Below are 23,933 nucleotides of genomic sequence, written 5' to 3'. Positions count from 1 at the left end.
TGACACAGACCTCTGGGGAGTGCCAGGTGCTGGCACCACCTGCATGCCACCCCAGGGATGATGCCAGGCTCTCTGGCATGGTGCTACCTCGAGGCCAGGACATCTGACATGGTGGAGGGGCCAGCACCACTCAGCATCCCTCACCTTCACACTGCACAGGAAGATGCAAAATCTTTTATGAGGCCAGCATTGAAGCTGAAAGAAACAGTTGGTTGTTAGCGGTGAGAAGCACTTGTGTACCCAAACGCTTGTGTCCCTTTCTGAACCATCTCAGTTGGTCTAGTAAAAGATGCTACTTTTCCCTACTGAGCTCGCCACACATGGCCCTGTCTGAGCAGATCCCACAGCACCAGTTTGCTGACAGTGGAGGCAGAGCAGAGCCACAGAGCAGAGCTGTGTCTGTGAGGCCAGGGAGGGCACACAAGATAGGATGGTGGGCTGTGTTCTCCAGCCTCCCAGGAGAGAAGATGGGAAAATCAGAAGTAAGGATGCTCAGGCACAGGGAAGAGGTGTTTCCCAGGCCCAATGGGGCTGGAGGGGAGCAAGAGGACTGGGATCTCCTGCAGATATTCGGAGCCGGCTGGGCACCCACAGGGCCTCAGAGTGGAGCAAAAGGCACTGCAAGACCCTGGCAGTGTCTGTAGCCACGTGCTGGCGATACTGGCCCTGCCCAGCTGTGCTCCCCTGGCCTGTGCTCCCCAGCACAGCTTTAAATCCATTAGTTTTGCATAATTAGATTTTTCTCAATTACCAGATTATGATAATTAACAGCTCATTTGTAGGAGGCAGTGCCTAATCCCGGCATCATGCTTGGCTCGATGCCAGCCTGGCTCTTGGCTGCCGGTGCTGGGACAGTGGGCAGCAAAGCAAACACCAGGACAGAGGACCCTCAGGGAAGCTCCCAGGACCTCCAAAACCTCTCAACCACTGCTGACCTAGACATCCCCTGCACTGTCTGGCCAACACAGCCTGCCTGGAGGGGTTGATCGTGAAAAACAAGGGGGATGAGAGCCCAGGCAGGAAGAGAATCCTCTGACAAAAAAGGTTAGCAGGGTTTTAGAAATGGCTCAGTCACCTACATGGCTCCAAAGATGCAGCAAACATCCTGCAATGCCTCCTCCTACAAGCAGCCACCAAGGGAAAACATGGGAGAGGTTAGCATTGTGGGCTGGGCTGGCACAGCTGCAGTCATTAGGAGTCTCATTAATGAACTTTCCTAGTCAATAATGTTGTGACGAAGGACAGAAGAGCAGGGAGGCAGCTCCTGGTAAGGTACCAATCTTCATCACAGGAAGGCAGGGCAGTTCAGGCAATTACTGCCCATCAACAGAGCTTCATCCCTAGTAACATAATAGAGCAAATACTAAGAGAAAAATGCTTCTGAGGACCTCGAGGGCAAGGGAACAGGGAGCAATAAAGATATGCTTGGAGCTCACACAGAATAAATCTACCAGTCCAACTTCATAGCCTTTTTTTTTTGGGTAAAATTGCTAAATAAATTGATGGTGAAGAGACCAGAGGTATGAAATATCAGGCTTTTATTAAAGCATTTGATATAGCATCTCAGGGAACTAATTCCAATTGGTGGGAACAGCCATCCCCCGCTTGGGCTGGGTGCAGCTGAGAAGGCGAGGGAGGTGGTACAGCCCTGGGCACAAGGGGAGCATGGTGGCATCCTGTGGCACCCGTGATTGCAGTGCCAGCAGGGCAGCCCCTCTTCTCCTATCCAGGTGAATGTGCTGCAGCTTCTGCTCCATGATCTGGCTCCCGGGCTGGCTGTGACAGGAGCACCAGTGTTGCATATGGATAATCTGGATGTATCTCTATGGGACAGAGCCTATAGCCAGCCCAGTGCCCCCCTGCACTTGTTTGGGGCCACCACCTCCACATGCCTGAGGCTGCTTCAGGGCACTTCTGCCCCTGCCATGGTCTCTGCTTGCAGAGCTCTGGCTGGGAAGAGGCATTGAGCATGGGTAGCAGTCATGCCCAGCCAGGCATGACTGGATGGGATGTCTCAAGCTGTTCCCATGCGTTTACTATGCATGGCATTTCTGCTGTTCTGCCCTGAGCATCTCTAGGCAGGGGATCTGGTCCTGCCTCTCCCCCCAGCATGGGCTGCAATTTCGGCTCATGCAGGCAATAAATCAGCCTGCTTGCCTGGAGGTGGCTATGTGGCCCCTGCTGCCTCAGCTCACATTTCCCAGCCTCAAATTACCCCAGGCTGCCAGAGAGTTGGATGATTTTATGCCGCTCCTTCAAACACCCCCTGCTCTGTTTTTATTGCCAGATTTTGCCAAAGCCCCTCGAGTGTCTCCGTGTCCAGGCACAGTGTATTCCAGCACATGATCCCCACTGGCAGCCCTTCTGGGAGCAGAACTGCACCAGCCCTGACTGCTCAACACCACGGGGAGTCAGATGAGCCTCGGCAAGGCAGCTTCACTCAACCACAACGGCATTTGCTCCTTGATTAGATCAGCACAGGGTCAGAGGTCCCTTGCCAAATTTTGACATGTTTTTCTCAGTGGGGGAGCAGCCCAGAGTGTGGTTTTTGCTGGAAACCACCTGGAGCTTTTCTTCTTTAAAACAGTTTTTCTCAATGGGTTTCCTTTGATGCTCTCACTGGGAACACCACGCGGCAGTTACACTCCCAGCTGGAGTTTCCTTTCCCCTCACTGAGAAGTCCCTCTTTCTGTCCCCTTCAGCCCCTTCCCCTGTCCCAGCAGTGCCAAGCAGCCAGGGACTGGAGGGGCTGAAGGCGATGGCAAGCTCTCTGATGGAAACAGCCCTGCCACGGGGCAGCGAGTGAGGGAATCCTTCTGCTGGTAGCACTCACAAAGTGTTGGGGATCATGAAATGCTGGGGGAAGCTGATGGAGAAGGGGCTCACGGTGGCGCAACTCACCCTGGTGTCAGGCCAGCCAAGCTGCCCCATAGAAAAACCACTAAATCCATGAGACTACTCAGACATCCCAAATGGGTGTGATGAACAAAGCACAGTGATTCGGGGGCCAAGCAGAGAGAAGAGACCTATGTTTGTGCAGCATCAGCAGATTTCCCCACAGCCCCCACTTTTGGGGCAACAGAGGAAGCTATTAAATGAGGCGCATCCACAGTGGTCCCAGCAGAATCCTCTCCCCTGCATGCTATCTCCTCTCTCCCTGCAGCCTGGCTTCTTCCCACACCAGCCTCTTTCCAGCTCCTTGCACTGGTGCTAATCCCCTAATCTGTGCAAAGCAATAATTTTCTGCATGGCACAGCGGCTGCTTTCAGATCTGCATCCCTCCTCCTCCAGCAGCCTGTTCTCTTATCAGCAGCAGGTATCAGGTGAGCCAGGCACCATCTACTTCTGATAAACCCATGTTTTATTTTGCCCTATTTCCATTTATCTCCAAGCTCGTAATTATTCCTCATCTCGCAGCGCATTGTGCTGCCTTGCGTGCCGAGGCACGGAGGCGACGCGTGCTTTGCCAGGTAGCCCTGAACTAGAGCCTCCTGCTGGCGGGGTGCAAGCACCCGGTGGGGCGGTACAGGGGGATAGGTCCGGCCCACCACGCTGGCTGTAGAGCCATCCTTCGCTTTCTCCACTCCCGGGCCGCGTTCCCTTTAATCTCACACAGCGGTGGAGATGGATTTTCTCCCTGTGAGCCAGATGTGTTGCACGGAGCATAAACACCCGCGACAGTTGTTGTGCTCCTCGGTGCGAAGGCATCAGATGTCTGCATTAAAACAAAGCTCTCCACTTAATTACTCAGGCTGATAATTCAGCGCGTGGAGGCGGCTCTGGCTGAGAGCAGAGGGCTGGATCACAGCTGGGACTGGAGAGCCTTGGAGTGCACATTAATCCCGGCTCTTGCAGCCCTGATTAACGGTGCTGGAAACCTGCCCGCCCTGCTCATTCCCAGGGGAAGGGTCTGTTACTGCCCGGCCAGAGGGGGCCCAGAGTGGTGCCCAAGAGGCCCTGCTGACTCCTTGATGGGCCAAGACGCCACCTTCCCACTGTCTTCAGGGTGCCGTGGTTGAGGATATGAGGGACCATTGCTCTGAGGATGTTGTGCTGCCCTGGGAGCACCCACCCACTGCATCTGCAGCCCATAGGAGCTGGGACCAGGACAGTGAAGTCCAGGCAGGACCCCAGGATCACCTCGTGCAGGGATCTGCTGCCAGAGGACAGCTGGAGAAAGATGGAGACAGACCATGGCTGGGCTCAAAGCAAGACCAGGTGGACCACCCAAGGCCTTCTCTTTGGGGCCAAAGCTGCTTGCTCCTGCTAACCTGAATTTCTCCTTCCAGGACCAGCAAACACCTTCTGCAAGTTATCCTTGCTCTCCTCAATCATCACCGGGGCCTAGGGGAATCCTGGGGGAGTCCCTCACTCAGCCATGTGCCCTCTGCCCATGAGTACCCACCTGGCTCTGCCAGCCTGTCTAGATGTGATGCTCCCTTGGACCTATCACCCCTGCTCTCTCCCTCCTGCCTGTTCCCCAACCCCGCCCCTTCCCCCTTCCCTCTCATCATCCCTCTCTCTCAGTGCCTGGGCATCTGGATCTGGGGCATCCCTCTCCTAGCAGAGCCCCAATCCCAGAGCACCCCGCAGATCTGCCTGTGGGGTCCTGTCTGTCCAGGGAGACCAATTTCTTCCAGCTCAGCTCCAGCTCTCTTATCTCTCCTCCCTGGTCTGCACACTTTGCTCTGTGGCTGGGGTGAGTGGGAGCAACAGACCCCATCCTGCCTGGGCTGAGCACCCACGCAGGTGCTGGACACACAGGGCAGAGGGCCCCAAAGCAGGCAGCAGGCAGCTGCAGGCAGCATATCCCAGTGGGGCCCCAAGAGTTAAATTGTCATGTATTCAGGGCCATGCGCTGGCCAGGAATTACACTTTTATCGGCATGCGGTGCTGCTGCCACTTGAATTGGGACTGGGAACTCTATTTCCGAGCTCACCCAAATTATTCTCGAAGAGATAAAGTGCGGTGCAGAGCAGCGCCGGCGCTTCATTAACATTCCCCAGCCCATTCAGCTTTAAACGAAGATTGCCTGCCTCGGAAAATGATAAAATTGAACATGTGAAGCAGGGCATTATGTTCCATCAGCCGATATTATTTCCCACGCAGGGGCCGAGTGGAGACACAAACAGCTATTTATGCAGTACCTGGCCAAGCCAGGGTGGCTTGGGAGGGGGAAGCAGGCAGTGGTGGGGACACAGGATGGGTGGCAAGGGCCCCCCACCCATCCCTGTGCATAAGAGGGGCTGCCTGCATGTTGCCAAGGGCACTCTGCCCTCCTCGGGGTTCCCAGGCTTGTGCCCAGGGTGCAAGGTGGGTCTGGGGCTACAGACCTGCTCCATGCATTGAGTGTGGAAAGGGGCTCAGGTGTGTGTGTGTTCCCATGGGCAGCACTGGCGAGGCTGGGGCATCTCCCTCTGCTGCCCTGCTTCAGGAATGTGTGTCCCCTGCTAGGGCTGAGCAAGTGGGGTGCTGGCTTCAGATGCAGGATGGCGTCCCGCCTCCCGTGGCTGGGTGCTGGGCCAGTGGGATTGAGGAGCATCCACAGAGAGGGAGCATGTGCCTCCCCAGAGGCAGGCTGGGAGGGCTGAGTGGGCAGGGAGGGCTGAGCAGGCAGGCCCCCAGGGCTGCGATTGGATTTTGCTTGGCCATGCTGAGCCTATCGATCCAGTAGTAATTAAAGTCGCTCCAAAACCTGACTCATATTCAACCTTGGGAGGAAGGAGCTTCTCTGAGAAACACCCTCTGTTCCCCATGGTCTGGCATAGCATGGAGCAAAGCCTTGCCAGGGTGCTTCCAGCCCCTCCCAGCCTCCTGATGGTCTCTGTCCCAAAGGGGGACCGTGCCTTGGGACTGTCTGGGGTCCAGGCAGCAGCACCCATCAGGCAGTATCCTAGCCAGTGTCCCTGGTACCACACAACCTCAGTTGCAAATGCTGATTAAGTTCAGCCCTTGGAGTGACACAGACCCTATAGCTATTTTATGGATCCTGGCTATTTTCTCACCAAGTGCCTGAGACACATCCCTGACATGTAGTAGTACTCGCCCACAGCCCTTTATTGTCACTGTCTAGACTCTGGTTGAGGGACTGGCACAGGGAGAGAAGCCTGTTGAGCCCACAGCCACTCCCAAGAGACACCGAGGTGCTGGGGTGGACCTGGTGCTATGTGTCCACGGGCTGCAATACCTCTTCTCCCGGTCAGAGTCACCCGGGGAGGTGTGCAGGCCCGCGAGGAGTCTGCGAGGTGTTTGTGTGTGTTTGTATGTGTGCATGTGTCTGTGTGTGCAGGGACTTGCACGCCCAGCCTTGCCGCCAGCCCCGCTGCTATTCCCGGTATTCGTAGCAGGTCGGGACAGGCACCGGGGAGGGGGAGCTGCATTTCACCGGCGCCCCCCGCACCCTGCCCGGACCCTCCCGCGAGAAAGCAGGGCCGCCAGGGCCCGGGGGCTGCGGCAGGGAGGGGGCGCGGGGCCGGGGGCAGCCCTGGGGACCCCCCGAGCAGGGGACCCGGGGGCAGAGCACGGGCAACGCGGGCAGCGACGGGGCTTTGCGGCGGGGAGGTGGCTCCATCTGCAGGACAAGGACCAGGCCGGGAGAGCCGGTGCGGGGGATCCCCGCCGCCCCCGCCCGCCGCTCTGTATGCGGGGCACAGCGCTGGGGGACAGCGGACAAGGACATCGGCGCCTCCGGCCCCACCCGCGCCGTTCCCGGGATGCGGGCATGGGGAAATGGGGAAATGGTGCCCTCTCCAGCACCCCGGCACCCCCAGTGCCTCCCGCGCCCGGTGGTCCCTCCGATGCCCCTGCACCCCCCCGAGCACCGAGCACCCACTGCCCCTGCACCCCTTAAGGGCTCTCATCAGGTACACCCAGCGCCTGGGCATCCTCCGCCCCCGAAGGCGACCCTCACCCTGCTCCGCAACCCTGCAGCCAGTGCTGCCACCCGCACCCCAGGGCATCCCACGCCCTAAGATCCCGAGAATGCCCCACCGCGCCAGCAGCCGCCGAGCCGGCGGGTCGGACCCCGGTGGCGGCGGGAGGCGGAGGCGGGGCCGGGACGGGCTCCACCCCGGCCCCCGGCCCCCGGCCCACATAGGCCGGCCGGGAGGGCCCCTTGCCCCCGAGCCTGCGCCGTCTCGGGGGCCTACGGAGGATCCCAGCGGTCGGAGGAGAGCGTGGGGCAGGAGCTGCGGGTGGATAGTTGGAAAGGGGGTGCCTGGCTACCGGCCCCGTCCCATCCCGGGCGGCGGGATGCTACGGCAGCGTTGCGGGCAGCTCCTGGCCCGGCTGGAGCACGGGCTGCAGCTCCTGGAGCTCGGCGGCAGCGTGGAGGAAGGTGGGTGTGTGCAGCCCCTCGGCCCGGGGCACACCGGCACCCTCGTCTCTGCCGCCGGCGTGGTCTGGGGAAGCTGGGGGCTGGCCCCCCATCCCGGCTGACCACCCACTGCTGTTGTCCCCAGACTACATCCGGATCGCTCGGTGCTTTGAGGCGACGCGCCAGAGATGCTGCCGGCTGGAGCAGGATGGGCGTCGTGCCCGCGAACAGCTGGCCCGTGTGGAGGCCGAGCGGGCAACACTAGAGGTGAAGCTCAAGCACGCCCGAAACCAAGTGGAGGTGGAGATGAAGAAGCGGCACCGGGCAGAGGCTGAGCTAGAAAAGCAGGTGAGGGGGCTGGCCGCAGGGGTGCCCTGCGGGGCTGGCTGCGGGGACCTCAGCCCGCTCACCACCACCCTGTTTAACTTGCAGGAGCGCAAACTTCAGCTGGTCCTTGAGTTGCTGATGCGGGAGCCATGGGGCAACGAGGCACTGAGCAGGGAGCAGTGCTCTGTTCTCAGTGCCCTGACTGGCCGGCGCCTTGGGGCAGCCTTGGCACCCGTCAGGAGGTGAGCAGGGATGGTGGTCCTCACCGGAGCCCCTCGGGCAGCCCTGGGGTCGGCTGTGCCCCTCTCCCCCTCAGCACTGCTGGGCTTGAGGGGCTGGCTGGGCAAGGTGGTGCTTGGGCTCTGCAGAGGCATCAGCTGTGGGCTCCCAGGAGCAGCTGCACGAATAGGTGCTGGCTGGAGGGGAATTGCTCCAGCTGAGCTCACTCTGCAGGTCATCTGCAGTGGACGAGTCGTGCCAGTCCCTCCTGTCCCACTCGGATATCAGCTATGACCGCACTGAAGATGACGTGGTAAGAAGTGTTCTGCTGTGAGTCTCAGGGTTCACCCCAGCAGTGAGGGGGTGGTTTTGCCCCACTTCTGCAGTGGCACAGCCACTTTGTATATCCATGGTTGGGGGGACGCCTGCTATCAGAGCTGGAGATTAATTTTGGGGATGCCCCTGGCCTGATGCAGCCCCGGACTCCCTGCTGCCTTTCAGGATGTTGATATGACGGTGGTGCGGACCCTGAAGCGCAAAGTTACGGAGAGGCAGGTATGAGGAAATGCTGGGATGCAGCAGTTTTGGGGGCTGGTGTTCAGGTGGAGTCTGTGCACCTGTGTGGGTGAGGATCCCCCAGCTCTGATCACACTCCTGCAATGTGCCCTTTGAGTCCCTCTGCCCACCCAGGTCCCAGTGTGCAGCCCAGGCTGGGGTGCTGGCCCTGTGCTATACAAGGTGAGGACACCCAGATACTTCTCCATCCCAGCACAGGACGCTGCAAGGAGCCTGGCAGGGAATTTAATTTATTGATGCTGGGCTGGGAGCATCGTCTCTCGGCAAACCTCCCACGATCAATAGAAACTCCATTACGCTCCAGCATGGCCCAGCTGGGCTCCTCAATAATTCATTCCCATGTGCGGGCATCCTGCACCCTGCTCTGCTTGCACCTCTGCATTGCAGGCCTGACCTGGCTTCCCCCAGCCCCAGGGGTGGCTCTGACCCAGTGGGGAAGCCTGGGTCTCCATGATGCCTGATGTGGGGCATGCAATGCTGGGGTGTAGGGTGAGACTGGGACTTCTTATTGGGCTGAGGCTGCTTGGCTTGGGTACCCTGGGGTGTGGGGAAAAGTTGGGGAGGGGGGGGTCTCTGCCTGCTCTTCACAGTATCTTCTGTTTCCAGCGTGTGTCCCTGGCCCCTCAGGTTGGCCCTGTGGTGATGGCAAAGCGGCACCGTTCTTCTGTGGTAGCCCACAATGCCGTGAGTAGAGACCCCAGCATGCCCTGGGCAGGGATGGGGTGGACGGGCTTTCCCCGTGCCAGAAGGCAATGCTGCAGCCCTCAGTCCTGTGGATGCTGTGGGGACAGTGCTCAGCTGTCTCCTCTGGATGCCTGTGTCCTTCAGCCTGTATCACCTTGGTCCCAGTGGGGACAGCATCCCTGGCTACGCTGGACCACTGCCCTGAAACCTGTATTCCCCCTGTAACCATGGTGGCAGCATCCCTGGCTGTGCAGGACCACAGGGGTGGGGATCAGGTGGAGCAGAGATCACGTGGGAGATGTTGGAGAACTGTGGGGCTGCAGACACATATCTCATTGGTCTCCCATTTTGACAGGTGAGTGTCCCCTCTATGCCCCCTCCTGCTGAGGTCCCAGGCTCTGCTGACAGCCTCCTGCCTGCTGTTCTGGTGCCACAACGCCGCTCTCGCCAGGGACATCGTGTCTCCACACGTGCAGGTCACAGAGAGGGCTGAGAAGGGGGTTGGCGGGTAGTATAGGACCAACCTCAAGGTGCTGCTGTCACAGGGGAGGGAGGGGATCTGTTGGGGGATGCTTGTCCCCACCATGGTGGTGCTGGGGCTCTCTGGATGTGCCAAATGCCACTGTCTCATGCAGAGATTCTCTGGGAGGTGGGAAGCCTCCCCACGTCCTAACTGGTATTTGGGGTGGCTTGCCTTTCAGGTCTCCCTCCACTGCCTCCTGCCTCTGCAGAGCTGACCACGGTGTGGGGCACCAATGAAGATCTGGGCTGCCATGCTGCGGGGCAGGAGAGCCACACTGAGGGCAGCTCAGTGGGGCAGCCAGAACCAGCCCCCTTCCCCTCACCTCCACAGAGCCTCCCACCAGTCCAGCACAAGTTCACCTCCAAAACAGTGGGTGACCTAGCCTCTCTCTCCTCTGGGGAGGTGGGCAGGGGAGAGAGCCATGGGGTGGGGGACAAGGCTGTCCTTCATCCCCCAATGCCTTAGCTCTGCCTGCAGGGGGAATGGATAGAGACAGTGGGACCTGGCTGGGAGAAGATAAAGAAGTGGTACTGGGTATCTGCAAGAAGGGGGAGGCCCTGATCCTGTTCCCTGTCTCCAGGTGATCCGCCCTGAGCCATGTGGTGTCTGTGGTTCCCGCATCCGCTTTGGGAAGACTGCCATCAAGTGCTGCCAGTGCCAGCTGCTGCTGCACACCAAGTGCCGGGAGCAGTGCCCCAGCCTCTGTGTACCCAGGCCTCACCACCACGCCTGGCCCCGTGAGGTGAGGGGGGCACAGCAGTGCTTGGGCTCCTCTCCATGTCCCCATGAGGCTTTGGGGCTACTGGCCCTGGGATGCTGGGCCTCTGCCCACCCTGGCTGCAGGGCTGTGTGGTGGGCACAGCACAAGTTGGCGTTGTTCTCCCCAGGGTGTGCTGGCTGACTTTGCGCCCTCCACGCCGCCCCTGGTGCCCACGCTGGTGGTGCAGTGTGTGACCGAGGTGGAGACACGAGGCTTGACAGAGGTAGGGGCCAGGATGGTGAGGCGGCAATGCTGTGGTTCCCACGGGGCTGAGCCCCTTTCCCTGTGCTCCAGACAGGCCTGTACCGAGTGCCAGGCGCAGAGCAGCTGGTGCGGGAGTGGAAGCGGAAGCTGCTGAGGGCTGGGGGCGTGCTGCCTGCCCTCAGCAGCGTGACTGACATCCATGTGGTGTGTGGGGTGCTCAAGGACTTTCTGCGGGGGCTCAAGGAACCATTGGTCACCTTCAGCCTCCACCCTGCCTTCCTGAGGGCTGCCGGTGAGCAGGAGTCCCAAGGTGAGGGAGAGGGAAGGGACTGCTTCTCCCCTAACACTGCTGCCTGGTGCTGCCACAGACATCCCCGATGATGCTGCCAGTGACACAGCCCTGCGCCATGTGGTGAGCAAGCTGCCCCCAGCCAACAGGGATACCCTGGCTTTCCTCATGCTGCACCTGTTCAGGTGAGTGGCTCCTCCTGGCACGGGTCTGTCCCCATCTCCTGACTCTCTGCCCCTCACCCAGGCTTTGTGCCCTAGAGCAGGAAAGCTTCGGATGAGGAGCCCCTGGGCTGGACAGCATGCTCACACCCTCTGTCCCCCCTTGCAGGGTGTCGCAGAGCCCCGACTGCAAGATGGATGTGCTCAACCTGTCCCGCGTGTTTGGCCCTACACTGGTGGGACACAGCTCAGCCAACCCCACACCGCTCGCCATCATGGAGGACACACCACGACAGTGCAAGGTGAGGGGTCTCTGAGGTGTGGGGTGTAATCTGGCCACTGCCAATGTCCCCATCTTCCACCTCTCTCTGCCCAGGTGGTGGCTCGTCTCCTTTCACTGCCACCCAGCTTCTGGAGAGGCTTTGTGGGGACAGAGCAGGAGAACCTGGTGCCAATACCAGCCCCGAGGCGTGAATGTGGTGAGGACAGGAGCCCTAGCCTCCACCCACCCTGGCCTTTGGCTTCTTTGGTCCCGGTTTTCCATGACCAGGGTGAGAGAGCTGTCCCCACTCTGTCCTGCAGAACCGTTCTTCCAGCCCATTGCCTCCCCGGAGCCCAAGCCAGGCCAGCTGAGCCCAGCTGGCACCTGCTGCCTCCCCAGCACCCTGCGGAGCTGCGTGGGCACGGCCACCCGGCCCCCGTGAGTGCTGTTGGGTGTGGGTGGGGGCCCAGGGGAGCTCGCTTTGTACCCCTGACTCATCTCTCCCCACGCAGGCAGGGGCCGGCCCCGAGGAAGGTGGGCCGGTTCTTCCCTTCTCCCGTGTAGCCTGCAGCAGTGGCTCCCTTGAGACACGGAGCCAGCACTGGAGGGAGGAGTGAGGACTGCGGGACCAGGCAGCTGCCTGTGGGGTGACAGTGCCGAGCTCAAAGCTCTGCTCTGCTTCCCTGGGGACTGGGGAGCAGAGCTGGCTCTGTCCAGCTGTGGTGGCAGGGACACTGCCCTAATGCTGTACCTTGAATCAGGTTTGTATTAAATGTTTGCAGCAAAACACACCTGGCTGTGGCTGCTGTCTGTCCTGCCCTGCTACTGCCAGGGGTTGGGGCACACCGGTGCCTGGCTGGGCAGCAGACAAGAGCTGAGCAATGCTCCACAGAACCTCTGCTTTGGGAGGGCAGGCAGACCCTTCCCACCCAAGCTGAAGCCCTCTTCTGCTCTGGAGCCCCGGCTGTGGGAGGCCCCTCTTTGAGCCCAGATGTTGGCCTCAAGTAATTGGAGCTGTTGCTGCTCAGGGCAGGACAACCTTAAAGTGTTTCCAGACTTCCTGGCACCTCAGTGGAGGCCTCTTTAACTCCTTCCTCCCCTCCAGCCCGGGCAGTGCTAGAGGCGCACAAAGCGCAAGCAGGGCTGAGATGTACAGCTCTTTCCCTCCAAGAGGGGGAAGCAGGATCATGCTGTAATGAAGCAAGGTCCCAGGAAAGGCTCGTCCCCAGATAACTGAAGGGGGCAACCAGTGCAGAAGGACCTTAGGGAAAAGAGGCATTACACAACAGGGATGAGAACTGCCCCATGGCCACATCAAGCAGCCAATAAACCTTTGTCCCTACTAAAAGCCAGACCAGATGGGGCACGAGAGAAAATTCATGTGCAATCCTGAAAGTAAGTACTTTGGCTCAGTTTTCCCCAGCGCAGGAGTGTACACCAGAGGGCAAGGAAATTAACACATCCAAGGCAGAGGCAAAACTGAAGGAGTTTAATGTGCTTAAAGCTAGGGAACAGCTAATCCCCGCCCAGGACCACAGGAGAACTGGCACAGGGCTGGGAGCAAGGATTTACTCCAAATCCATCAAACTGGGATGGTACTGGATGGATGGAGAATACCTAATGCAGTGCCTTGCTGAAGGTGAGAGGCATGATGGGGCCATTGGTGGAGTGTAGGGCTTTACCACAGAGTTTAAAACCAGGGAAGTAAAAGGATAAAGAGCAGCGTTGGTTACTGTAGACAATCTGTACCAGGCTCAGGAGGAAACAGTCTTCCATAAAATCAGGTTTTTGAGGCAAAGTGAGGTGCTACATCTCTGCCACTTGCACACACATTAAGTTGATTGCTCTGGTGCCCAGTGGATGTGGCTGGTGACAGGGGGAGACATGCAGTGAGCCCCCCCAAGCTGCAGCCGTGCTGGTGTGAAGGAGGCTGTTGGCCCACCAGGGTAGCAGAGGCACGCTGCCCTCACTCTGAGCCCTGCCTAGGCAGCAGGCACAGGTCTCCACCTGACAGGAGCAGGCTTGGTAGGGCTGGCAGATCTCCTGGCTTGCACTGAGCCCATGGGGCAGAGGTGGTACTGGGGGAAGGGGTGTTCTTGCAGCTCCCTCCAGGGCCAGCAGGCTGCTAGTCCAACCCAGCCCTCATGTGTCTGCCAGTGCCCTTAGGACAGCCTGGCACTGCTGTTTTCCCAGCAGTAGGCAGGAGCCCAGCTCAGGCTGTTGCAATCATGCTGAAATCAGGAGCCTCAGATTACTCCTGTGGGGTGAGCTGCCTACACATGACAGGCACATTCAAAGCTCCCAGGTCTTGGAGATGGGCCAAGACCTTCCAGGGAGTTGCAGACAGCAAATGGTACAGAGAGAGACTGGTGAGGAGAGGCAAGGTGGTGCTGGTAGTGCCCTTTGGTGGAGAAACACAACTTAAGTTGGACCTAAGACAGTGCAGGCAGCAAGTGCTCCCTGCATATGCACACAGTCTGGTGCCAGGGCCATGTACTGTCCCCAAAGCCATCACCCTGGCCCAGGGCTGGTCCCTGGGCCGCAAGAGAAGCAGCATGCAAGGCTGATGCTCATCAGCTTTAATGTCTGTCTGGAGCAGTAGTCAGGCACTTGCAGAGCTCCTGGCCTGCACCTACCCCTCTGGGGGTGCTGGGAACCTCCCAGAATGTGAGGCCTCAGTGCAGGCTCTTGTTGTGGGGCACAGCAGGGAGAGGGTGGCTGGTGCTGCCTGTGACTCAAAGGATAATCTGGTTTTTGTAGCTGCGGCTCAGCTCCTTATGTGGAAGGACAATGGAGTTGAGAATAACGACCTCAGCGGGAATGGTGACGCTGCAGCCTGAGGGGAGAATGCAAAGGGTTTAGCTAGAGGGAAGAAGCTGCCTCATTGAGCAGGGCCAGGGCCATTCCATGCAGCAAAGACATACCCAGGATTGTGATGGATGGTGTGAGGCGTCCATCCCGGAAAAGGGTCTCGCTGTCGATCTTGGCATAGGGATCGTTGGGGTTGGGGTCGCTCGGCGTTCCTTCAACCCGGGCCCAGCGCCCAATTGTACTGTCCCAGCCCACGATGGTATTGAGGACACAGGTGTGGTCCTGGCGTGAAGGAGAGGGGAATGCAGGGTGCTGCTGCCTCCCTGCAAGGAGTGGGGGTTGACACCTACTCCCTCAGCCCGTACTTACATGGAGTGAGGCGCCGTGCAGGACGATGGACTCTCGCACACGCACACCAGCGCCCACTGTCACACCCTCCCCAATGGAGACGTTGGGGCCCAACTGTGAGGAGAGAGGGAGGTGACGAGGACAAGGAGGACAGCAGTGCCCTCAGCACCCCGAGCGTGTCCCTGCCCCAGGGCCTCCCCAGCCTGCACTCACCACTGCAGTGCTGTCGATGGAGGCTGTTGGGTGGATGTACACATTCCCTGCAACACAAGGCAGTGGATTCAGGGGAGGGAGCTCACAGGAGCACCTGCCTCTCCGATAAGGGGAGGTCCCACTGCCTCCCTAGGCAGCCCCAAAAGCATTAGGGTGTCAGAAGGGTACCTCGGATGACAGGGCCTCCAGGTTTGTTCTGGGCCAGTCTCTCTGGGTGGCTTTTGCTGTACTGGTTCAGGTAAAGGCGGCTGGCATAGATAGCAGAGCTGGAGGAGGAAAAGCAGAAGATTGTTATTTTCACTCTGGCACTACCAGGGCAGAGGAGGATCCAAAATCAGCACCACCCACCCACCCCCAGGGCTCTGCCTGAGCACTCTCCACTCCCATCCCTGGTACAGATCACTTGATGCTCTTGTTGCACCAACTCCAGCTCCAGCCCTTACCCAGCTGACTTGATCTGGCTCCAGAAGCCATCAGTCTTGTAGACATAGAGTTTGCCACTCCCAGCCAGGGCTGTGAAAACGTCCTGCTCTAGCCGGATCACTTCTGCACGCTGCCAGCCATTGGAGCTTTCTTCTCTGCAAGCAAGAGTCCTGTCAGACACCCACCCCAGACGTGGCCTCAGCCAAGGACCCCAGCAGACCTATGCTCCCCAAATGCAGGGGCTCTGACAATCCCAGATTCCTACCTAGCCATGCACTTCTCCCCAAAAGTGGGGACAGCGCCAGCTGTCAGACTAGGTTGGGACAGCCCCACTGAGGCCCAGAGCAGCAGAGGGACAGGGCTCTGCCAGCCAAAATAAGCTCTGAGCCTGAAGCTGATGGTGCAAGAGCCCCACCTAGTCCAGGTGGGTGTATGATCCTGTCCCCAGTCCAGAGCCTGCACAGCCCAATTTTAGTTTGGGTGGTGGCAGAGATGTGAGGTGAGAGGCTGGCTGGTGCAAAGAGCTGGAGAGGGGAGCAGAGCATTCCCAGGTGAAAGGCTAGCTCAGCCTCTTGTCCAGAGCTGAATGAGAATGGGGTGGGAAGAGAGGAAGGGAGAGGGAAAGTCTCAAGCTGACCAGGAGCAGAGCAGAGGAAACAGCAGCCTGAAGAAGGGAGGGAAAGCATGCATTACCACTAGGACCAATCCAGCCCAGAGAGCAGCCAGTGCAGACACAGAGGGAGACTTACCCAAGGTAAGGACAGCTGGTGCAGGACCAGGAAACAAGTGAGTGATGGCAGAGAAGGAGAAAAGATAGAGAAAGAATGGAGGATGAGCGTGCTGCTGCAGCCCCGGGAAGCAGGAAGGGTGGGAGGGACACTGAGCACAGTGAGGCACTCACAGTGCTAGCTCCTGCTGGTTCCTCTGGAAGACCTCGCCAATGTGCTGGAAGATGGCAGGTGTGAAGAGGTAGATGCCACAGTTAATGATCTCACTGACAAACGTGCTGGGCTTCTCCACGTAGTGCTGAACCTGGAGGTGAGGGAAGAGACAGGAATCCCAGGGTGCAGCCCCTCCACCCAGCATCACACCCTCTCTGGCATGCTGGGAACAAACACCCAGGCAGGCAACACAGCACCTGCTGCCCATGCTGTGCTTGACTCCCCAAGGCCCTCCAGTACCTCCTGCGTGCCTGCATTTGCCACGATACAGCCATAATTCAGTGCCTGTGTCCTGTTGGCCTAAGAAACAAGGACAGTGTTAGCAATGGTGGAGCAGTAGGCACAGGGAGGCAGAGCAGATGAAACCCGGACCTCACGGTCTGGGACCCACCCACCACAGGAGCTGCTGGCTTCTAAGCCCATGGCAGAGCACTGCAGCTCTTCTGCTCCCCAGCACTGCCACTCACTGTGGTACCCAGAATGACAAAGCTGTGCATGTCCCCGTGCTGCTGCCGAAACTCCAGCATCTCCTGTAAGGGGAACTCGGAGCACACGTCTGCGTTGAGGACAAAGAAGGCCTCAGCACCACCTGACAGGATCTGGTCTCGGAAGTGATAGATGCCACCACCCGTGCCCAGGGCTGCATACTCCTGAAGATACCTACAAGCCAAGCAGAGAAAAGGGAGGGCTTAGGGAAGCAGGTGCCTAGTGGCACCAATGGGCAGGAGGGCTGGGAAGGGTTGGGAGGGACCGGAGAGACATAATCCTGCCATGCAGTGATAGGGTTCATGAGGGCATTGCACAGAAGAAGGAGACTGTGGCAGCTTAGAGCTGCACTAGAGAGGCATCTCTGGAGCAGGAACCACCCAGGGCAGGGCCCAAGGCAAAGGAAAGGTGGCAGAACTAATGGGGGAGCCTGGCTGTGCCCATCCAGAGCCCAGCTGCCCAGTGCCAGAGTGCTGACTGGGGGCTACCAGCCTGAAGAAGGCAGGCGAGGGGCTGAGCCAGGCTGTGCCACTGTGTGTGCCCCAGGGGTGTGAGAGCTCCTGCCCACCTGATGGGAATCTTGAACTCCTGCTGCGCCGATACGAGAAAGCGGCAGAGGGCCTCGTTGGGCTGGTAGAAACCCATCAGCAAGATCTCCTTCATGCCGGGCACCTGGCGGGGGACGGAGGAAGGCAGCAGAAAGGAAAGCGATGGCACTTCGCCCTTGGCTCCACGGCCCCAGCCCCAGCCTCCCGGCCTCCCGTACCTTGGCGCAGGCCTCGATGTGATGCTGCACCATGGGCACCCCGGCCACGGGGAAGAGCGGCTTAGGCACCTCGAAGGACAGCGGCCGGAACCGGGTCCCTGTGGAGCAGAGCGGGGTCGGCGGGGCACTGCGCCAGCGGGACACCCCGCGGGCCCGGCGCACTTACCCTTCTGCGGGCCCCCGATGAGGATGACGGCCTTGAGCGGCATCGCAGCTCAGCTCCGCTCCGGCGGTCCCGCACCGAACCCCGGCTCCGAACCCCGGCTCCGCAACCCAGCCCCGCACCCGGCCCGGCCCGGCCCCGCCGCCACTTCCGCGCACGTGGCTGTGACACGTCAGCGCCGCGCCGGGCCTGCCGCCGGCGCCGCCTTCCGCCACCAGGGGGCGCCGCGGGCGCCGGGCGGCCCCTGAAGCTGAGGGTGGCTGTTGTGGCCGTGTGGGCGGCGATGGTCAGCGCGGGTGTGAGGTGGTCAGCGCGGGTGTGAGGTGGTCAGCGCGGGGGGGCGGCTGTGGCCATATGCGTGTGCGATGGTTCAGACGGGTGTGCGGGGGCGGCCGTGGGTCTGCGCAGGGCAGCGTGAGCGTGCAGGGGAGGTGCTGTGGCTGTGTGCGTGCCCCAGCGCTTCGGTGCGCAGTGCGGGGACACCGTGGGCTCTGACACGCCCTTGGACACACGGGCGTGCGACAGGCACAGGTTTGTAAGCACGTGTGTGTGTGTCGGGAAGTGTGCGACTGCCCGCAGGCACCAGGCTGTGCGCGTGTGCCCGTGCCCACAGCGGCAGGCACGGCACCGAGGGGCTGGTGGGTGCAGCCAGGGCAGCTGGGGGGGCCGGCGGGCCGTAACCGGAGCGGTCCCTGCTGGCACGGCCCGGCCTCATATGGGTAGCGGATATTTATAGCCAGGCATCAGGTCCCTCACCGGCACCTGCCATGCCCGCAGCAGGAGCCCTTCCCTGCTGTCGTGCTGTCCCAGCCACCATCGGGCCCTCTGGCACTCCGTATTTTCACTCCATGACATGAGGGCCATGTGAATCAGCCCCGCTGCGCTCACGCCAGTGCTTCACAGCTTCTCTGCCTTTTTCACTAGATTTTCAACATGGAAGCCCAGCCTCACGTGGAACCCTTTCTGGACTCGGGTCCCTAGGTTTTGGGGCAAGGACCCTCCCGAGATACCAGGGGCTGCACTTCACACTCATGCAATCCCCTCCCAGCAAGGCACTGAAACGAGGGGCTGCTCAGGGTCTTTATTGCTGCTCTGGCATGTTGCTTGCTCCAAACCATGGGGACATTGGCAACTCCGGAGCCCGGCAGAGAGGAGGGGACAGGGATGGGGACAGGAATGAGCAGACGCCTTCTCCGCAAAGTCAATAAATAAAGCCCTATCACTACAGCAGCATGAGGAAGGTGAGTGCCCAGCCGCTACTCCTGTCCCCCTGCTCAGGGCACTGCGCATTGTGCCACCAGCCAGGGAGGGCTGAGGAGGGGGCACAGGGCAGGGCAAGGCACCTCAGGGTCAGGTGGGAGGTGTGAGGGGTCTGGGGACAGGCAGGCAGGCTGGTGGTGGGGTACAGGGCAAGGTCCGGAGCTGGGTGGGCAGAGCATGAGCAGCATGGGCCTGAGCAGACACAGGAGGTGTGCGTGGCACCTGGGTGCCCCCCCTGTGAAAACGGGGTGCCTGCCAGTCCCCCACCCTGGCATGGGGCACAGCCGACAGCCCCAGGAAAGGCACCGGCATTGGTCCTGGACCCACAAGCCCACTTGCCAGGACCAGGGCTGGGAGGAGCGGAAGGTGGGGGCTGGCAGCCCCCGCTCCCAGCTGTAAGGACTGGGGCTGTGCCGGCTGGCAGGGGATTGTGAGCAGGCCCCTCTCTGCAGGAACCACTGGAGCAACCTCAGTCTTCTGGTGCTGGTGTGCAAACCAGGGGGAGCACAGGGACTGCCACACCGTGGCCAGGGGCAGCTGCAGGCTGCAGTGTAAGGCACACGGCTGATGGGACCTGCGTGGCCAGGGCTTGCCGGGAAACTGCCAGCTCTCCCCCTCCCACCCGGGGCTTCCCTTGTCCCGCTGTCTGCATCCCATTCTCCCCCAGACTCTCTGCCACATTCTCTGTTCCTTGCAGCAAGGCTTCCCACCACCCTCCTGCTGCCGGACCCCACTGCTGGTCTGGCGGCAGCAGCCCCTCCTCTCCATCGGCACTGCCAAAATGACACTGCTGGCCACCATCATCCCTGACAGCAGCACATGAGGTCCATGGACTCATCCTGGTGCGTCCCGGCTCCTCTTCAGCCGCCCCGTACCGTGCCCCATGGAATGTTCCTCTGGCTCCCCGGCCCCTCATGGCCGTGGCCAAGCCACCAGTTACTGTGGCCCTGGTGGCTGGCCACCCTGGTAAGAGCGGAGTAAGACCTTGTGCTTTGTGACAGCCTCGCCGCGGCGCCGCTGGTGATCCACCAAGAATTCCTTGAGGCGGTTGGTGGTGAAAGTCAGGGTCTGGCGGCGCAGCTTCATCAGGTAGGCGTCCTGGAGCCAGGCATTGGCGAAGCAGTCCTTCACCGTGGGGCGGCTCCTGGGGCAGAGCCAGCTCTGTATCAGGGACTGCCCTGGGGGTGCCCACTGCTGCTCCACCCCCTAAACCCAGCCACCACCCCTGCCCTGCAAGATGCTGGGGATCCCAGCCTTCTCCAAGAGCAGGGCTCTGGACTCAGGAGATGCCAGACCTCTCCAGAAGCAGGGATGGACTCCAGGTTCCCACTGATGGTATCTGGAGGGGTCCCATGTGGCAGGAAGCTGGCTCAGTCATAGGCACAGTCTGGGGCCATGTGTCCTCCCTGACTGGGTTGGGCACTCACCAGGGGTGGACAGTGAGGACCTTCCGGATGAAGAGGGCAGCAGTCTGCGAGACGTTGGGGTACAGCTTGAAGGCATCAAAGCGCCCTGCCAGGATGCGGTTCTCTGTCTCGATGGGGTCCAGTTCGAAGAATGGTGACCGCCCACTGAGCCTGTGGTGGAGGGGGTGGATGGGCTGAGGGGGCAGCAGTGGGAGGGCACTGCTGTCCGCCTTCCCACCCATCCCTGGTTTGAACAGCCGCAGCTGCCCAGGGTGTTTTCATCCTCATGTCCAGCTGGGAAGGGTCTGCCAGGCTACAGCATCCCTCAGCCCACCATCAATTTGGTGTTCTCCATGGCACTGAGCCCTGAGTGGGGCTGACAACACTTCAAGGTTCTCATCCCCCTGACCCCTTCTCTTACATGATGTAGGTGAGGACGCCAACGCCCCAGACATCTGCTGCGGAGCCCACTGGGTCCCCCTTCACCACCTCTGGCGCTGTGGGCAGGGGAGCAGGTCTGTCATATACACGGAGACACCAGCCCCAGCATCTGCTGTAGCCCCAGCACCCACAGCATCCATAGTTGCCCCAGCACCCACAGAAGTCCGAGATCCCCAGCATCCCCAGCACCCCCAGCATCCACAGTATCCCCAACACCCATAGCAGCCAAGCACCCACAGCACTTCACTATTGCACCCTCCAGCACCCCTCCCTGACATTGCAGCACCCTGACAGAGCCCAGCATGTCCAAAGATACCCCAACTGCCCCACAACACCCAAACTCTCCCACTTACCCCAGTGATCCTATAGAAATTCTCAGCAGACACCCCCAGCACCCCAAAGGCCTCCCACCTTCCCCAAGAACACCGTTCCTCTCCATTCCCAAGCCCCCCAGAGCATAGACATACATGCACACCTTTAGGGAATAAGCATTCCCCAGTTCTGTCCCTGTCCCCTTCCCCATGCCACCGCACCCCTGATGCCCCACTCACACATGTACTCCAGGGTGCCGGCACGCCGTCCCAGCTGCCTCAACACAAGGGGGTTGTAGGTCTGGGCACTGCCAAAATCGATGATCTTGAGGGCATTTGTGCCTGAGACGATGATGTTGTCTGGCTTGATGTCGAGGTGCACAATGCGGCGGCCATGCAGGTACTCAAGGCCCTGCAGGAGCTGAAGTACGTAGCTCACCACGTCATCCTCCGAGTAGCGAAACCTGGGGGCAAGTGGCATCAGCAGGCAGCCCCATACCAGCAACTGTCCCCGGTGGCCCTGTGCCTGCCTGTACCTGTCCACAATACTGTAGAGAATCTCCTTGCCAGCACAGTTCTCGCAGATGAGCACCAGGTAGCGGGGGGTGATGTATGCCTCATGCAGGGCCATGATGCGCTCATGGTGCAGCGCCTTGAGGATCTCATACTCCTGCAGCACACTCTGCTTCCGTTCTGCCTCGTAGGGCACAATCTTGGCCATGAAGTGCTTCCCTGTGGCATTCTCCTTGCACAGCCGGATCACCCCAAAACGGCCTCTGCGGCATAGGGCAGGATTCAGCATCCCTGGTGCGGGGTGCTGCAAGAACACCCCTGGCAAAGCATCTTGTCCCACCGCTACTCACCTTGCTTTCTCATCCAAGAAGGTATATGGCTTCTGGGGGACACCTTGTCGCAGTGCTGTGCTGTCTTTTCCCCCTCGGACCTCACTGGCAGCTGGGGGCTCTTTGGAGGATGGGGGAGTGGTGGTGGGTTCCAGCACAGGGGGTGATGTGGGGGGCATGGAGATAAAGGAGGTGACCATGTAGGGAGGCATCTTCCGTGCAGGCGTGGTGTTTGGGGTGGGGGCTGAGCTAGGCGTGGTTGACACTGGGGAAATGGTGGGGGACTTGGAAGGAGACAGAGCCTGGGGCAGGGGAGAAGTGTCCATGGGGGGCACAGGGGAGCCATGAGTGGGGGTGTCTGTGTGAGGAGAGGCAACAGTCTGAGGGGGGGTGAACATCAGCTCAGGGGGCACATAGACAGTGATGTTGGGTGGAAGCTCAGGATCTGGTGGCATGCCCTCTTCATGGGGTGCAGGGGGTGGAAGGACCCCTGGGAGGGCACCCTCCTGTTCTGCTCCAGCTGCCTTCTGTACCACTCCCTTGTGCTTGCGTGGCGGTGTGGTGGGAGGGGCCCCTGTGGCCACTGGCTCCAGCTGCTCCTCGGCTGTCTGGGTTGACTGGCTGGAGGCCACCTTCTCAGGAATGGGGACAGCAACATCCTTGGCTGGGGCAGCTCGGGCATCTGCAGGGAGCAAAGAGAGGTGTGAGCCAGGTGGGGGTAAGTTAGGAGTGGAGTCCAAGTGGCACCTCATTTCCCAAAGCCCTGGGGGGAAGATGCCCTGCGACTCAAGGATCCCCAAAGCACCCAAGAGGCCACAGGTGGCCCCATGGCTGCCCCACGCCCATGGGACAGGGCTTGCTCACCTGCTGCCTCAAGATGCACCTTTACTGAGGGGTTGCTGTAGGGTCCCTGGCCAGCCTTGTTGACACAGGCCACACGAAACTTGGCAGTGCTCCCGGGAGGTAGCTCAGTCACATTGAAGTAACAGTCAGCGATGCCAGTGCTGACAATCTTCCACTCATGCTCCCCTGCCAGAGCAGAAGTAAGGTAAGGCGAGGGCAGACCAGGGACAGGGGAAGCCCACTCCCCTGTCCTTGATTCTGCCAAGCCACAGGGGACAGCCAGGACACTGGCACTTTTGTCCTGGCTAGGTGTCCCTCTGTGAGCCCATATTCCTGGCTGTGGCTCCCAGGCGATGTGAGGCAGCACCACATACCATCCAGTCTGCGCTCCAGTGTGTAGGTGCAGGGGGCTTTGCTCTCAGCAGGCTTCCACAGCACCAGCACCGTGTTCTTGTACTTCTGGGGGATCTCTGGGGTGCCTGGCCGCCCAGGGAGCCCTGCAAGGGTACAGACAGGGTGGGCTGGGTGTCCAGCCAGGGGCAGGGCAGAGCTGCTGCAATGAGAGGGCATAACAACACATGGGCTCAGAGATGCTGGAAATGCTCATGCAAAACCAGCCTGTCCTCTTTCAAAAGCCCCAGTCTCTTGCAGATGTAGAGAGCAGTACTCCAGTGACCTGCACCAACTTGTCCCCAGCCATGTGCCCAACTTGTGCTCTTTCTGTCTCCTGAGGTCTCCCCAGCCTCCTTACGTGCCACAGCCAGCGTGCAGGAGCTGATGGCTGTGCCCAGGATGTTGGCAGCTGCACACTCGTACAGCCCTGCATCCTTCCTGGAGACCTTGGCGATGGTGAGCATCTGACGTCCATCCTTGCAGGAGACGACGTTCAGCCCACTGTCCAGCTGCAGGGACCTCTTGTCTGTCGGGAGAGCAGAGGAGAGGGATGATACAGTGCCCTGCCAGAGCCCACCCACGGAGGCAGTGCAAGCAGCCCCCCACCTTTCATCCAGAGGATCCGTGGGGCTGGGCTGCCAGCAGGAAGGCAACAGAGGGTCAGCGCCTCGCCCTCCAGCAGCACCTGGTCCTTCAGCTTGATGTGGAAAATAGGGGGGAAATCTGGAAAGCAGCGTGGGGGATTAGGCTGCGGTGGGGATACACACCGCACCGACCATCCCGTCCTGCGGCTCCACTTACCCGATTCACTGGGTGTGTGTGGCCGGCCGGCGGCGAGTCCCTCCTCCTGCAGAAGGCTGGAGGGGATGCTGGGCTGTGAGGCCATCTTCTCCTTCTTGCCCCGGGAGAGCCCCCAGCGCTCCCAGCGGGACCTTTTCTGGCTGTCACCCCCACCTGTGGGCACCC

The 23,933-nt window shown here is 60.3% G+C and overlaps 3 protein-coding genes across 7 annotated transcripts in view; 1 reads left to right on the top strand and 2 right to left on the bottom strand.

Moving 5' to 3' along the window:
- Nucleotides 1–3,983: 3,983 nt before the first annotated feature.
- Nucleotides 3,984–12,109, top strand: LOC121670573 (rac GTPase-activating protein 1-like). The gene is made up of 16 exons (XM_042041017.1): nucleotides 3,984–7,336; nucleotides 7,461–7,663; nucleotides 7,748–7,884; nucleotides 8,096–8,174; nucleotides 8,363–8,416; nucleotides 9,044–9,121; nucleotides 9,477–9,597; nucleotides 9,823–10,013; nucleotides 10,225–10,386; nucleotides 10,532–10,627; nucleotides 10,699–10,900; nucleotides 10,977–11,082; nucleotides 11,228–11,360; nucleotides 11,435–11,537; nucleotides 11,641–11,758; nucleotides 11,833–12,109. The coding sequence occupies exons 1-16, from the start codon at nucleotides 6,166–6,168 to the stop codon at nucleotides 11,882–11,884; spliced, it is 3,006 nt and encodes a 1,001-aa protein (XP_041896951.1). The 5' UTR covers nucleotides 3,984–6,165; the 3' UTR covers nucleotides 11,885–12,109.
- A 678-nt stretch (nucleotides 12,110–12,787) lies between these two features.
- GMPPA (GDP-mannose pyrophosphorylase A) lies at nucleotides 12,788–17,621 on the bottom strand. 2 transcript variants are annotated; one of them, XM_042041037.1, is made up of 13 exons: nucleotides 17,475–17,621; nucleotides 17,309–17,406; nucleotides 17,111–17,214; nucleotides 16,524–16,716; nucleotides 16,297–16,356; nucleotides 16,017–16,147; nucleotides 15,865–15,879; nucleotides 15,136–15,270; nucleotides 14,861–14,958; nucleotides 14,693–14,739; nucleotides 14,501–14,593; nucleotides 14,245–14,413; nucleotides 12,788–14,156 (listed from the first exon to the last, which is right to left on the bottom strand). In XM_042041037.1, the coding sequence occupies exons 1-13, from the start codon at nucleotides 17,515–17,517 to the stop codon at nucleotides 14,056–14,058; spliced, it is 1,287 nt and encodes a 428-aa protein (XP_041896971.1). In that variant the 5' UTR covers nucleotides 17,518–17,621; the 3' UTR covers nucleotides 12,788–14,055. The 2 variants fall into 2 exon arrangements, with proteins under 2 accessions (XP_041896971.1, XP_041896972.1); XM_042041038.1 differs by lacking the exon at nucleotides 15,865–15,879 and having other exon boundaries at nucleotides 17,475–17,620.
- A 916-nt stretch (nucleotides 17,622–18,537) lies between these two features.
- SPEG (striated muscle enriched protein kinase) overlaps nucleotides 18,538–23,933 on the bottom strand; it is a 39,135-nt gene continuing 33,739 nt past the window's right edge. For all 4 annotated transcript variants that reach the window (XM_042041010.1, XM_042041011.1, XM_042041012.1 and 1 more), the window contains 11 exons: nucleotides 23,769–23,921; nucleotides 23,574–23,690; nucleotides 23,326–23,493; nucleotides 22,949–23,071; nucleotides 22,596–22,760; nucleotides 21,753–22,413; nucleotides 21,426–21,665; nucleotides 21,130–21,353; nucleotides 20,559–20,634; nucleotides 20,159–20,308; nucleotides 18,538–19,875 (listed from right to left, as the gene is read on the bottom strand). In XM_042041010.1, coding sequence (XP_041896944.1) covers nucleotides 19,668–19,875; nucleotides 20,159–20,308; nucleotides 20,559–20,634; nucleotides 21,130–21,353; nucleotides 21,426–21,665; nucleotides 21,753–22,413; nucleotides 22,596–22,760; nucleotides 22,949–23,071; nucleotides 23,326–23,493; nucleotides 23,574–23,690; nucleotides 23,769–23,921 — 2,285 coding nt within the window. In that variant the 3' untranslated portion in view covers nucleotides 18,538–19,667. The remainder of the gene's footprint in view (nucleotides 19,876–20,158; nucleotides 20,309–20,558; nucleotides 20,635–21,129; nucleotides 21,354–21,425; nucleotides 21,666–21,752; nucleotides 22,414–22,595; nucleotides 22,761–22,948; nucleotides 23,072–23,325; nucleotides 23,494–23,573; nucleotides 23,691–23,768; nucleotides 23,922–23,933) is intronic.

Source organism: Corvus kubaryi, unplaced genomic scaffold (genome assembly GCF_017639235.1).
Source record: "Corvus kubaryi isolate FWS band 111438036 unplaced genomic scaffold, C.kubaryi_AGA036_p1.0 37396, whole genome shotgun sequence".
Taxonomy (NCBI): domain Eukaryota; kingdom Metazoa; phylum Chordata; class Aves; order Passeriformes; family Corvidae; genus Corvus; species Corvus kubaryi.
The sequence above is the reverse complement of the archived record's forward strand: the minus strand, read 5'-3'. Positions and strand labels throughout refer to the sequence as shown.

Coding starts and splice junctions, on each gene's coding strand:
- LOC121670573 (XM_042041017.1), top strand. CDS start 6,166: ATGTGTCCACGGGCTGCAATACCTCTTCTCCCGGTCAGAGTCACCCGG. Junction 10,014..10,224: donor ACAAGTTCACCTCCAAAACA/GTGGGTGACCTA, acceptor CCCTGTCTCCAG/GTGATCCGCCCTGAGCCATG. Junction 11,361..11,434: donor ACACACCACGACAGTGCAAG/GTGAGGGGTCTC, acceptor CTCTCTGCCCAG/GTGGTGGCTCGTCTCCTTTC.
- GMPPA (XM_042041037.1), bottom strand. CDS start 17,517: ATGCCGCTCAAGGCCGTCATCCTCATCGGGGGCCCGCAGAAGG. Junction 17,407..17,474: donor CATCGGGGGCCCGCAGAAGG/GTAAGTGCGCCG, acceptor TCTGCTCCACAG/GGACCCGGTTCCGGCCGCTG. Junction 16,717..17,110: donor GAGTTCAAGATTCCCATCAG/GTGGGCAGGAGC, acceptor CTTGGCTTGTAG/GTATCTTCAGGAGTATGCAG.